Source organism: Leguminivora glycinivorella, chromosome Z (assembly GCF_023078275.1).
Source record: "Leguminivora glycinivorella isolate SPB_JAAS2020 chromosome Z, LegGlyc_1.1, whole genome shotgun sequence".
NCBI lineage: Eukaryota > Metazoa > Arthropoda > Insecta > Lepidoptera > Tortricidae > Leguminivora > Leguminivora glycinivorella.
In genome coordinates, this window is record NC_062998.1 from 34,792,790 (window position 1) to 34,805,927 (window position 13,138).

At 39.9% G+C, this 13,138-nt stretch overlaps 2 protein-coding genes across 5 annotated transcripts in view; one reads left to right on the forward strand and one right to left on the reverse strand.

Moving 5' to 3' along the window:
- Positions 1 to 13,138, reverse strand: part of LOC125240749 — a 53,109-nt gene that overhangs the window by 10,792 nt on the left and 29,179 nt on the right. Inside the window, exon 4 of the mRNA XM_048148801.1 lies at positions 3,985 to 4,119. Coding sequence (XP_048004758.1) covers positions 3,985 to 4,119 — 135 coding nt within the window. The remainder of the gene's footprint in view (positions 1 to 3,984; positions 4,120 to 13,138) is intronic.
- Positions 1 to 13,138, forward strand: part of LOC125240750 — a 31,557-nt gene that overhangs the window by 6,172 nt on the left and 12,247 nt on the right. The window contains exons 1-2 of one of the 4 annotated variants that reach the window (XM_048148805.1): positions 4,110 to 4,150; positions 10,202 to 10,366. In XM_048148805.1, the coding sequence (XP_048004762.1) occupies positions 10,230 to 10,366 (137 nt within the window). In that variant the 5' untranslated portion in view covers positions 4,110 to 4,150; positions 10,202 to 10,229. Of the gene's footprint in view, positions 1 to 4,109; positions 4,156 to 8,582; positions 8,659 to 10,201; positions 10,367 to 13,138 lie in introns of those variants that run through there. The other 3 variants (XM_048148802.1, XM_048148803.1, XM_048148804.1) reach the window with 3 other exon arrangements.

The window sequence follows — 13,138 nt, forward strand, 5'->3', positions numbered from 1 at the left end:
GGCCTGCGTGCCCTGCTCTCTAATATGTGGGTCAATACTGCTTAAACGCAAACGATTGAGATGTGTGATTTTTTTTGACACTGAGTGTATTTGCAGGAGCTGCATGTACTTATCAAGTGTACCCCAACAACTATTTCATATTTATAACGCATTATTAATAATAAATATGCTCTTAATGTTATCTTGACTTCTGTTGAATAATTATGTTTTGAGAAAAGTGGCTAAAAGTGATGATTATAATTACTAAAACATTATAGGTAACTTCATTTTAGTGATTTAATGTGTATAACGACCGAAGTCCAATCGTTTTGATTTTACGATTACTTTTTATTACCTACTGGGTCAAAAAACCGCACCTCTAAGTCGTTTTTCAAACGGTATTACTTGGTACTATATAAGTAAAAGTATGACTATGTGGCCGTATTTGAAAGTTAATTTTAGTCTCTATCGGAAAATTTATCACATTTCTCATAAAAAAGGGAATTTTCAGCAAAAGAAACCAACGTGTATCCTTGATAAAATTACAAAAAAAAAATAAACACAATAAAATCAACAAATAAAAGAAAAAATTACTTAAAACTAAACTTAAACCCTAGTTTTTCCTCCCCTGGGCCTCTGTGTAGCTTTCAGGCCAGAAAACAACCCATATGTAACCTTTACCTCCCCTTTTAAACTCGTCTAGGGTATCAAACCTAGAGAACCCGTAAAATTGCATCCCCGCTTTTTTTCTTTGTAACCACCGTAGACTGGCGATTATTGATTTTAAGAAAATGGTTGATATTGTTTCTTAAAGGACTTTAATTGTACTTTCAAATGATACCAATATTGATAGGTTACGATTTCGGCGTCTACCAAATTTTGGTAGACGCCGAATGTATGGGAACATTGGGAACGCGTGTCAAGCGGTACTGGGCCTAATTAGATAACCCGCCCTATTGTTAAGTTTCGAGTACGTATTTGAAATGGTATGTGCTTGTAGTTTGCTTATTTATTATCTGATCGTAGAAATTTAAAAAGCAACAGATAGCTTAATAATGTAGTTAAATGATTTATATAACATATTTTTTAGCTATGTGGCCGTTTTCATTGCCTTTTTGAGTCACAAAAATCAAAAAAGAGAGTAAAAAAAAGTATTTTTAGCATTATTGTTAATTAAAAAATAACTAACAAAACTATACTTTTCACTTATAAGAAATCTTAATCAGCATGTTATACGCTTTCAATCGACACCTCATTTTTAGGGTTCCGTAGTCAACTAGGAACCCTTATAGTTTCGCCATGTCTGTCTGTCCGTCCGTCCGTCCGTCCGTCCGTCCGTCCGTCCGTCCGTCCGTCCGTCCGTCCGCGGATAATCTCAGTAACCGTTAGCACTAGAAAGCTGAAATTTGGTAACAATATGTATATCAATCACGCCAACAAAGTGCAAAAATAAAAAATGGAAAAAAATGTTTTATTAGGGTACCCCCCTTACATGTAAAGTGGGGGCTGATATTTTTTTTCATTCCAACCCCAACGTGTGATATATTGTTGGATAGGTATTTAAAAATGAATAAGGGTTTACTAAGATCGTTTTTTCATAATATTAATATTTTCGGAAATAATCGCTCCTAAAGGAAAAAAAAAGTGCGTCCCCCCCCTCTAACTTTTGAACCACATGTTTAAAAAATATGAAAAAATTCACAAAAGTAGAACTTTATAAAGACTTTCTAGGAAAATTGTTTTGAACTTGATAGGTTCAGTAGTTTTTGAGAAAAATACGGAAAACTACGGAACCCTACACTGAGCGTGGCCCGACACGCTCTTGGCCGGTTTTTCAAAATTGGATAAGGGGTTCTAGACAAATTGGCAAAAAATTGAAACCCGGGACCGCGATCTTTGTGACGTCATAGTTAACCCCCCCACAGTCTGAGAATGCGACAAGTCATTATTTCGTACTCAGTAAAGTCAACCGATCACAACGATACCACTTGTCAGCAGTATACTCTCCAGTCACATCAACTTTTTCCGAGACCCTCTCGCCGCTCTACTAATATATGTGATAGACAATGGTTTTCTGACTCTGGGAAAAATAATAAAAAAAATATTTAAGATCGATTTTTATACTAAATCAGTGTTAGAAGTTAAATAGGCCAAATCTTATTTATATAAATATATATATCGTAATTGGTAAGTTTTATTAAAAAAAAATACTACTATTAAAAAGGTACACTATTTGTGAAACCTTTATGATAAAATGTTTAAACATAAACTAATTACTAACTCCGAAAAAATCAGCCTAAATCACATACTAAAAATCGCCATCGTCCTGTTTGTTTACACTTTTCCGCCATTTCATCTTAATCCTTAAATAATAAATAGTAAATCATTATATTATTTAATTTATTTAATTGTATATTAAATAATAATAAGTAATGAATAATAATTAAGCACTAAATGTGATTTTGGATAGCTACATATCGAGCCACGGGCCATCAAATATATGATGCATATATACATCACCATGCATTTAAGGGTTAACTCGTCAAGCTAGGAATATACTACGCGACCGCGACCGCGGCCGATCAGTGTGCATGGTCTTCGGGATGTGGCTTCGGCTGACCAAAATATCCAGCGAGCCAGATTTCGATCGGTCGTCCGTGCGCTCAAGGCCACGTCCACGACCGACGACCGATAGTTTGCACGGTTAAGTGTATATTCATTGTCTAGATCCGCGTCCACAGTCGCGCGACAGCGGACGTCCGCGTAATATGTTCCTAGCTTTAAGCTAGGAACATACTACGCGAACGTCCGTCGTAAATCGACCGCGACCGCGACCGATCAGTGTGCACGGAACAAAACAAAACATCCAGCGAACCAGATTTCGATCGGACGTCCATGCGCTCAAGGCCACGTCCACGTCCGTCGACCGATAGTTTGCACGGTTAGTGTATTTCCATTGTCCAGATTCCCGTCCGCGGTCGATTCACGACGGACGTCCGCGTAGTGTGTTCGTAGCTTTAATCTCGTTATTATAAGTTAACACCGAATGATTACTGTAAGATAATAATTAGAAATATGATTTTATTATAGAAATATGTTTTGAATTGTATAAAGAAAGTAATTTTACATATTTTACTCGATATCTTGTCAAAATTAGGGGGTAATTTATAATTTACTACCAACCAAGTCTCAAATAGTTTGTAAGTATACAAATATAGTCGTTATTACAATAATAAAAGTACTAAACTAACAAAATGACTGTTCTATTGGGGCAGTAATGATATTCAAACAAGTTTGCCACTAGAAAAGGGCGCTTTTTAATTCAAAATTTCTATGTGACGATAAAAATTCGCGCCTAATATTTGTTAAGTTTCTGCTTTTTCTAGTAACAAAAAAGGCTTGACAGACTATAATAGGCACGTTTGGAAGTTGGTCTTTCGAACGCAGCTATAAGTTAGAGCGAGAAAAATATACGTCCATCAGAGAGCCTAATATCGCCCATCTATTCCAGCTTTAATAACGCCTATACTCTGACAACCATCTCGTCAGTAAGAAAAGGTGGTATGTTTAAAAAATGTAGCGCTAAATGATGAATATCGCGTCCATCATTCTGCAGAGAAAGTTGGGTGTGTTATGTACACAGGGTGTATTTTGATAGAAACTTTTCGTATCAAAAGCTTACATGGCAAAAACAAAAATCTGACTAGAAAAGCCATAAATCGAGACAGTATTTTCCTTGTACATATGTGGTGATGTACAATATTGTTCACAAGCATTTGTTTATGCCTATCGATTGCAATTGTATCCATCAGTATAATAGTTTCTATTCTGGTACCTACCGACATACTCAAAAGACAAGTCACAAATCAATGAAAAAATGTTCCATGGGTACATTAACCATAGACAAAACGTGTAATGATTCTTGGTTTTTTATCTCGCTATTGATTCGATACTTTTAGGACTGTATAATGTTTATTACGATCTTATTACGATTATAACACTTACTCGTCCTCCACAGGGGTGTAAGGGAACGCTGTCTCCTGCGGCTTCGGCGGGGGACTGCTCTCAGGCTCCTCTTGCAGGGGGCTCTCGTAGATCAGAGTCTCCACCATAGACCCTTTAGAGCTCCCGAATGACACCCTGCACAAACCAAACACGTCATCAAAAACTTGTAAAGTACTATACATATACAGAGTGGGGCCTGTAATACAGGCGAAGAATAGAACTCTAGGCTATTCTCCTTATACTGATCAACATTTGTTCGGCGACTTTTAAAAATAACTTTTATTTTTATTTTTATCACCCTTGAAAGTTTTTTCTAATGCATTGCGAATTCTGTTAAGTCTAAAGTGTGACAGACAACGTCAATGACAACAATAATGGCGTACATTGAAGCTAATATTTATTTTGTATGAAAAATTAAAAATTTAAAGACATCATAATTTTTAAAAGTCACTGAACAAATGTTGATTAGTATAAGGAGAATAGCCTACAGTTCAATTCTTCGCCTTTGTTACAGGCCCCACTCTGTATTATACCCCGATATTAATTAATCACAAAAAAAATACATAGGTAAATAAAAATGCTCGTACAACTTGTACAGTGCTCCGAACCTCAGCGTGTCTTAGCCGATATGACAATAAAATTGTTGACGCTAAGCGCCTATCGAAACACCGTCTGCATGGCGCTGTCGCGCTAATACAGAAGAGCGATATTACCGTAAGCGTTTGTGTTTGTGCAATTGGCTAGTACCAAGCCAGTATGCAGGACCTCCAGCCTTGTAAGCTATGATGCTGTTAAGCTCATTCAATTATTTAGGTAGGTATTATATTCTCGCACAATATTTTAATGACTTTTGCATTACGTGCGAGACGTTGCGGTTAACAGTTGAATGACGAGTATTTTGATGGTCATTAGTGTCATTACGGCCGTTAGAAGTGCTTAGAGTTCATTCGGAAAGGGAAGAGTCATATAATTAATGTATTGTATTGTATCCCATAAATTTCATGACTTCTCTTTTCGCACAGACACTGTATCCGTGGCAAAGCGGAGCACCCAAGAAGTTTTTCTTAAATTTTGTGGTCCCATTTGAGTCACGAAACTGACGTACGGTACGGTAGGTCTGATAAATCTGATATACACTATAAGACAAATAACTGATCTTGCCCAATAAATTTGATAGTCTACTAATATTGGGGAAGGCTATTGTGCATCAAGGAGGGAACTCTATATCCACAAGGGCGCCGCAAGGGCATGCGACTCGCCAAATGTTGTCTCTTGTCATATTCCTATTGCTAAGCTATGGCGAGGTTGAGTCCTTCGTCTAGTCGAAAGGAGCAACATCAAGTATCGAGATAACATGGCAAAATACGTAGGTAAGTTATTTTTATTTTATAACCTACCTGTCTTACGATTGACACATTCACTACCAGCAAGTCTTATATGCGTTCACCGTTAAGTATGCCCTAGCAACTCTCTGGCAGCTGAATACTTATGACATTAAACCAGTTACTTAATATATTATCGCTCCGTCTGTGAGGAGCTTAGTGCTTACCTAATTACCAGTGATCGGAACTATGGGAGCAAAACTTTAACAAAACTTGCTACGTGGACATTATAGAGTGCTTACAGACCTGAAAATATTAGTATCCTTGTAGTAAAGTATTGTAAATCTTGGATTCAGGTATATAGAATCAAATTTTACACTGATCTGAAAATATTAATCTTGTTTTTTTTTTTTTAATTTACGTCAGCTCTAAGGTTTTGTTAAAGTTTTGCTCCCATAGTTCCGATCACTGGTAATTAGAATTACCTATGTTCTAGCCACAGATTTCGGGAGATAGGTCATGCCGGGCGATTTGTATAGAATACGCCTGTCGCAAGGTCTGCGCAACCCACACAAAGCACCAGTAATTGTAAAGATAATGCACGCACACACCTAATCCACACACACTTGTAGCTGGACGCTCCTATTGCGCAATACACGCGCATCATTTCAATGTATGTGTACACGCGAACGATAAGCGAGCGCGATCGCGCACGCACACAACGATAAATAGCGGGAACCTCAGAGGAAAAAATTCTATAGAGAGGACAAGCCGCGCGCGGCCTGGTCGCAGATGTAGGCCCATTGGGCCTACACCGCCGCCAGTTCGCCGTCCGCTGTCATCGACGAAAAACGAGTTTTATCAAAAATGCCGAAGTGTGCAATAATAACTTGCAAACATCGCAGTGACCTGAATAATTTCCAAGCCGATAGGATAACATTTCATAGGTAAATACTATTTATTTCCTTTTATTTCACATAAAACACGAATTCAACGTAATACTCCGAGTTGTACCATGTAACCTTACGTTTTGCTTGTGCTTTAAAACGTTCATTATACATTGCGGCTACACAAGGAACATATTGTAAACAGTGTAGTGTTTTGCGCCGCAATGAACGGTGTACAAAACGATTCACTCAGTGAGACATTTTTCTCGGAAACGAGGCGAGGCGTTCCCGCTATTTATCGTTGTGTGCGTGCGCGATCGCGCTCGCTTATCGTTCGCGTGTACACATACATTGAAATGATGCGCGTGTATTGCGCAATAGGAGCGTCCAGCTACAAGTGTGTGTGGATTAGGTGTGTGCGTGCATTATCTTTACAATTACTGGTGCTTTGTGTGGGTTGCGCAGACCTTGCGACAGGCGTATTCTATACAAATCGCCCGGCATGACCTATCTCCCGAAATCTGTGGCGGGAACGCCTCGCCTCGTTTCCGAGAAAAATGTCTCACTGAGTGAATCGTTTTGTACACCGTTCATTGCGGCGCAAAACACTACACTGTTTACAATATGTTCCTTGTGTAGCCGCAATGTATAATGAACGTTTTAAAGCACAAGCAAAACGTAAGGTTACATGGTACAACTCGGAGTATTACGTTGAATTCGTGTTTTATGTGAAATAAAAGGAAATAAATAGTATTTACCTATGAAATGTTATCCTATCGGCTTGGAAATTATTCAGGTCACTGCGATGTTTGCAAGTTATTATTGCACACTTCGGCATTTTTGATAAAACTCGTTTTTCGTCGGTGAACAGCGCGCGTGTACACTCGATGACAGCGGACGGCGAACTGGCGGCGGTGTAGGCCCAATGGGCCTACATCTGCGACCAGGCCGCGCGCGGCTTGTCCTCTCTATAGAATTTTTTCCTCTGAGGTTCTAGCGTAACTGCGACATCCAGTGATAGCAATGTTTATGACTGTACTCAACACACGTCTGATTTTTTACTCAGGTGTCTGGGGTACCTTTATAATAGTCGCCTGACAATTCATCTCGTCTCCACATCGTAAGCGATAGGAACTACACTATACCCCGTAATTTAATATGCACCCTAGCTACAGCCAGCCGCTACTTCGTCAGGAACCGTAGTATTTAACTCTTACCTAATATAACTACACTACACCTAGAAACAGTCTTAAGTTAGTCGCGCCATAGATTAAAATATAAGAAGATCATACCATCCCATACATTAAAATGCGACCGTCTATGAACGCGCATACACTACACCACACATAGTAGATGGCGCCAGAAAAAAAATGTCTTGTAGCTTTCGATTATACTTGTAGATGGCGTTAAGTGTCACTTTTGACATAGATTTATGGCTCGAAAGTGACACTTAACGCCAATCTGCAAATAATCGATGGCATTGGCAACAAGGCTTTTTTTTGTGGCGCCATCTATGTGTAGTGTATGCGCGTTCTTAGGCGGTCGCATTTTAATATATGGATTGGTATGATCTTCTTATATTTAATCTATGGTCGCGCTCGCGCCGTTTCCGATAAGGCGACAGAGCCAGACTACCTTTCGCGGCGTTTCGTTTTCGTTTCGCGTCGGAGAAATGCCATTCGGCTACGCACGCAGATGCTGTAACCGAATGGCATTTCTGCGACGCGAAACGAAAACGAAACGCCGCGAAAGGTAGTGGCTCTGTCGCGCCAATACGCAAGAGCGATAGAGATAGATATCTACGAGCGTTTCGTTTCGTAAGCGTTTGCCATTCGGCAACGTACCCAGGGGGTGTGAAATGCTATTTTAATCGGAATTTTCATATTAGTTGGTCGATTACTTATCGGAGTCGAACGGATAAGTGTGCAGCTGCAGTCCCGCTCGTGATGACAATGTGGACGTAGTTACGCAGAAACGTTCCAATCCACATGAAATTGTCATTAAGTTTTAGACCTTGTATGAAAAACAAAAGTCTTTCATTTCAATGACAATTTCAGATGGATTGGAACCTTTCTGCGTAACTACGTCCATGTGTGATCGGGATAGCAAAAATTATGCGCTTGCGATTGAGGAAGAGTTAGGTAATATCGACACTATAAAATCGATTAATCGTGATAACTAAGGACGTAAGACCTACAAAGTGAGCTTTCATTTTATAAATATGTACTTACATAAGTTGTTCTTATTTTTTACTCTTTTTACAGAGTGGTCGTGGCCATTAACTGACTCTATACTTCAAAATCCCGTAGCAAAAAGATTTAATTTTGCAACAATATGTCATTTTGACATGTACAGATTGGGTGTGTCATTTTTGATCAGTTTTAGCTGTGTTTACGTGGTGTTTATTTTCAAATAATATTATTCGACAACTAAATATCTACCTCCATATATATTCATATTCGCAGGTAAACTGCTGCTTTCATATACTTTTTAGGTATATTAGAACTAAATTAGTTACATAATTACAGTGCATAATACATACATACCTAGAAAACAACCATGACTCGGGAACAAATATCTGTGCTCATCACACAAATAAATGCCTTTACCGGGATTCGAACCCAGGACCGCGGCTTAGCAGGCAGGGTCACTACCGACTGAGCCAGACCGGTCGTTACTCTTCGCAGGGAGCAAAAAATGTGGCACGCTCTTATGGTGCTATGCTACAAATAAGATCATGTCTAATATTATTGAACCATTCGTTGTGTAACATATTATTGCTGGAAAATATTCTGTTCTTAAAGAATTTCTCGTTATATTATTTTGCTGGGACAAATACCTATCGAGCGTTTTTTTTTTAAATATAAGTAGATCTCTGTCTGATTCAATAGCGTTCATCGTTGTTAGACTCGTAAGTGCAGTTGACCGATTTTCATTACTTTCTAATAGTCGAATCCAGAGCCTTTTAAGGCGGTCACGTAGTTTTAACACTATTTTGTCCGTAACAGAATGATGGACTCATGGCTAATGGAAAGCTACTTGAATAATATTTGTTATGCGCCGCGTATTTTGACAAAGCATTTAGTTCACCTTACGTACTGAGACGTATAAAAACGAGAATAAGTGATTTCCTTGCGCAGATAGGACCAATCGCAACTAGGATCTTATTATCTGAAATTCTGATACTAAAGGATACAAGGCGCATTAGGACTCTTTTATAATGGAAAGCCACATAAGAAAGCGTGTATATTTTTATATTTTGTTGTTTGAGAACTTTGAGATCACTTATACTTGATAACTATTTATCTTTTGTTGGGGGTATCTACTCTAATTTCTCAAGTAGGTAAATTTATAAAAAGTTATTTAGAAATTTAATTACTTACTTAGATATTTATCATACACTACTATTATACTATACTAGATAAGTGCAATCACTATTAAAACAGATAATACCTACATAAAACAACTGTACTTGTTTCCTACTAGGTAGGAGGCATAGCAGAACGGTATAATCCCAAGATTATGTTTATCACCTCACTGTGTAGATTGTAGACAGGCTGTGCTGTGCTAAAGCTTCCTGACAAAAACGTGTGTAGTGAATAGTTTCTGCGCACGATACTTCGAAGAAGGTACGCCCTGATGCACTAGGAAGACACAAACAGAGAGATTAATAGAAGAATAAAAGAAAATTTACAAGTCTTTTCCATTTAAACTGATATTCAATAACCGGCATTTCAATGAAAAGAGCAGACATGTTTTCTCACGGGAGTCTACTAACGTTATATTTATCGATGTCGGTAGGTAACTAGGTAGGCGCGAAGAATATCTAGAGAATTTGAGCTTCACCCGCTTACATTTTTTAAGTTTCCTCCTTTACACCATGTAGGTCGATAATGTCGCTATACCTACTCGCTATGCCAAAGTAAGTAGATAGAGTAGAGTACCTACCTAATTTAATGTAATTTCCATATTGTCAAATGTTCAATGTCTTCTCAATTATCTTTTCAGTATATTCGTTTGATTTGAAGAAGTAGCCATGGCGAAAGAAGCCCCCCGCGCCTTGAAGTTCGACCCCAACACGGAAGCGTTCCAGATGCGGGCGCAGTGGAAGAAGCAGGACATGTGCCGCAAGCTGTGGTACAAGCGCTGGGCGTGGCTGCTGGACGAGCGGATGTGAGCACACGAGAGTCACCCCCTTATTCATAAACGTACTCTAAAGTTATCAAGCCGATACAGTTCGTTTGTCCCTTTCCGACGTATTGGTGTGATAGAAAAGAACAAACGAACTTTACCGGCTTGATAACTTTAGAGTACGTTTATAAATAAGGGGGTCAGTCAGACTATAGTATACTTATAATAGTGTACATAAGTATTTTAAGTTCGGCCCAGGCACTTAGACGGAGACGGACTTACGGGGCCATTAGAAGGAGACATGGCCGCAAGCTGTGGTACAAGCGCTGGGCGTGGCTTATGGACGAGCGGATGTAAGCACACGAGTCAGACTATAACTATAGTATTACTTTTAGTATTTTTGAAGTCCGACCCAGACACTGAGATGTTATAGATGCGTGTTCAGTGGGAGCAGGACATGTGCCGCAAGCAGTGGTACAAGCGCTGAGCGTGGCTGCTGGACGAGCGGATGTGAGCACACGAGAGACAGACTATACTCATAGTAATTATACTTTTAGTATTTTTGAAGTCCGACCCAGGCACTTACGGGAGCATTAGAAGCATGACATGTGCCGCAAGCTGTGGTACAAGCGCTGGGCGTGGCTTATGGACGAGCGGATGTGAGCACACGAGTCAGACTATACCTATAGTATTACTTTTAGTATTTTTGAAGTCCGACCCAGACACAAATGTTATAGATGCGTGTTCAGTGGGAGCAGGACATGTGCCGCAAGCAGTGGTACAAGCGCTGAGCGTGGCTGCTGGACGAGCGGATGTGAGCACACGAGAGACAGACTATACTCATAGTAATTATACTTTTAGTATTTTTGAAGTCCGACCCAGGCACTTACGGGAGCATTAGAAACATGACATGTGCCGCAAGCAGTGGTACAAGCGCTGGGCGTGGCTTATGGACGAGCGGATGTGAGCACACGAGTCAGACTATACCTATAGTATTACTTTTAGTATTTTTGAAGTCCGACCCAGACACAGATTTTATAGATGCGTGTTCAGTGGGAGCAGGACATGTGCCGCAAGCAGTGGTACAAGCGCTGAGCGTGGCTGCTGGACGAGCGGATGTGAGCACACGAGAGACAGACTATACTCATAGTAATTATACTTTTAGTATTTTTGAAGTCCGACGGTCGGCCCGACCCAGGCACTTAAGTACGGGAGCATTAGAAGCATGACATGTGCCGCAAGCTGTGGTACAAGCGTCGCTGCTGGACGAGCGGATGTGAGCACGCGAGAGTCTTGACTACAGTATAAAAATAAATAAAATAAATAAATAAATATTATAGGACATTCTTACACAGATTGACTGAGTCCCACGGTAAGCTCAAGAAGGTTTGTGTTGCAGGTACCCAGACAACGATATTTAAAATAGACATAGAAAACATCCATGACTCAGGAACAAATATCTGTGCACGTCACACAAATAAATACCCTTACCGGGATTCGAACCTTCTTCCGGGAAGTATACTTTTAGTATATTTGAAGTTCAGTCCAGGCACTTAGACGGAGATGGACTTACAGGTTCATTAGAAACAGGACATGTGCTGCAAGCTGTGGTACAAGCGCTGGGCGTGGCTGCTGGACGAGCGGATGTGAGCACGCGAGAGTCAGACTATAGTATACTTTTAGTATTATTTGAAGTTCGGCCCCAGGCACTTAGACGGGGACGGACTTACGGGGGCACTAGAAGCAGGACATGTAATGATGTAAACGTGCAGATGTAAGCACCCGAGTACTGAGTGTAGAATAAATATTCTACTGACTGACTTTTGGTAATTTTAAAGTTCGGTCCAGACACTGAGATGTTATAGTTCGAGCTCGTGGAAGCAGAGCAGGGCATGAACTGCAAGCAGTGGTTCAAGCGCTGGGCGTGGCTAGTGGACGAACGGATGTGAGCACCCGAGAGGCAGCCTCTAGTACAGTGGTTTTCAAACTGTGGGGCGCGCCCTCCTGACGGGAGGGGGGGGGGGGGGGGGGCAGCAACATTATAAAGGGGAGCGCGGGACCGTAAGACAAGAGCACACATCACGTTGGCGACGTGGACTTTTTGACGACAGGGGAGCGTGCTTAAAAAAAGTTTGGGAACCCCTGCTCTAGTATCTTTGAGATTAAACTACGATTATGGAGGCGAGTCTCCAACTATCCCTATATACTCTTACGTACAATACTTAACCATCTTCACCGGAATCAAGTCAGGGATTTAAGCGTGAAGATGTAACAGACGGACACATTTGTAATATGACTATGGATTTATTAGGGTGTGTTATTATTATTAATATTTTTGGGATGCCGAAATAAATTATTAATAGATTTAATGGTTACCAATATACAAAAGGAGAAAAGACCATTAGTATCATTGTGTGTTTAACAGGATCAGTTTGTTTGTAGCATATACTAGAGGTATGTATTTTAATTTTACTACAAATCATAATTTTTTCTTTTTTTATACTACGTCGGTGGCAAACAAGTATACGGCCCGCCTGATGTAAAGCGGTCACCGTAACCTATGGACGCCTGCAACTCAAATAGTGTCACATGCGCGTTGCCACCCCATTAGAAACTTGTACATTCCCTTTTGCTGTGTTAAGTACAAATCATAATTTAGAAACGAAACTAAGTATGATTACGTTAATGTGGTAAGGACTCTAAGCCACCTTTATAATTTACTATTTTTTCACCACACCAACTGGTAAAGATCAATTTTGGTATTCGAAAACAGATAGCATAATAGCATTTTATCCACAAGACAAGAGTGCAAAC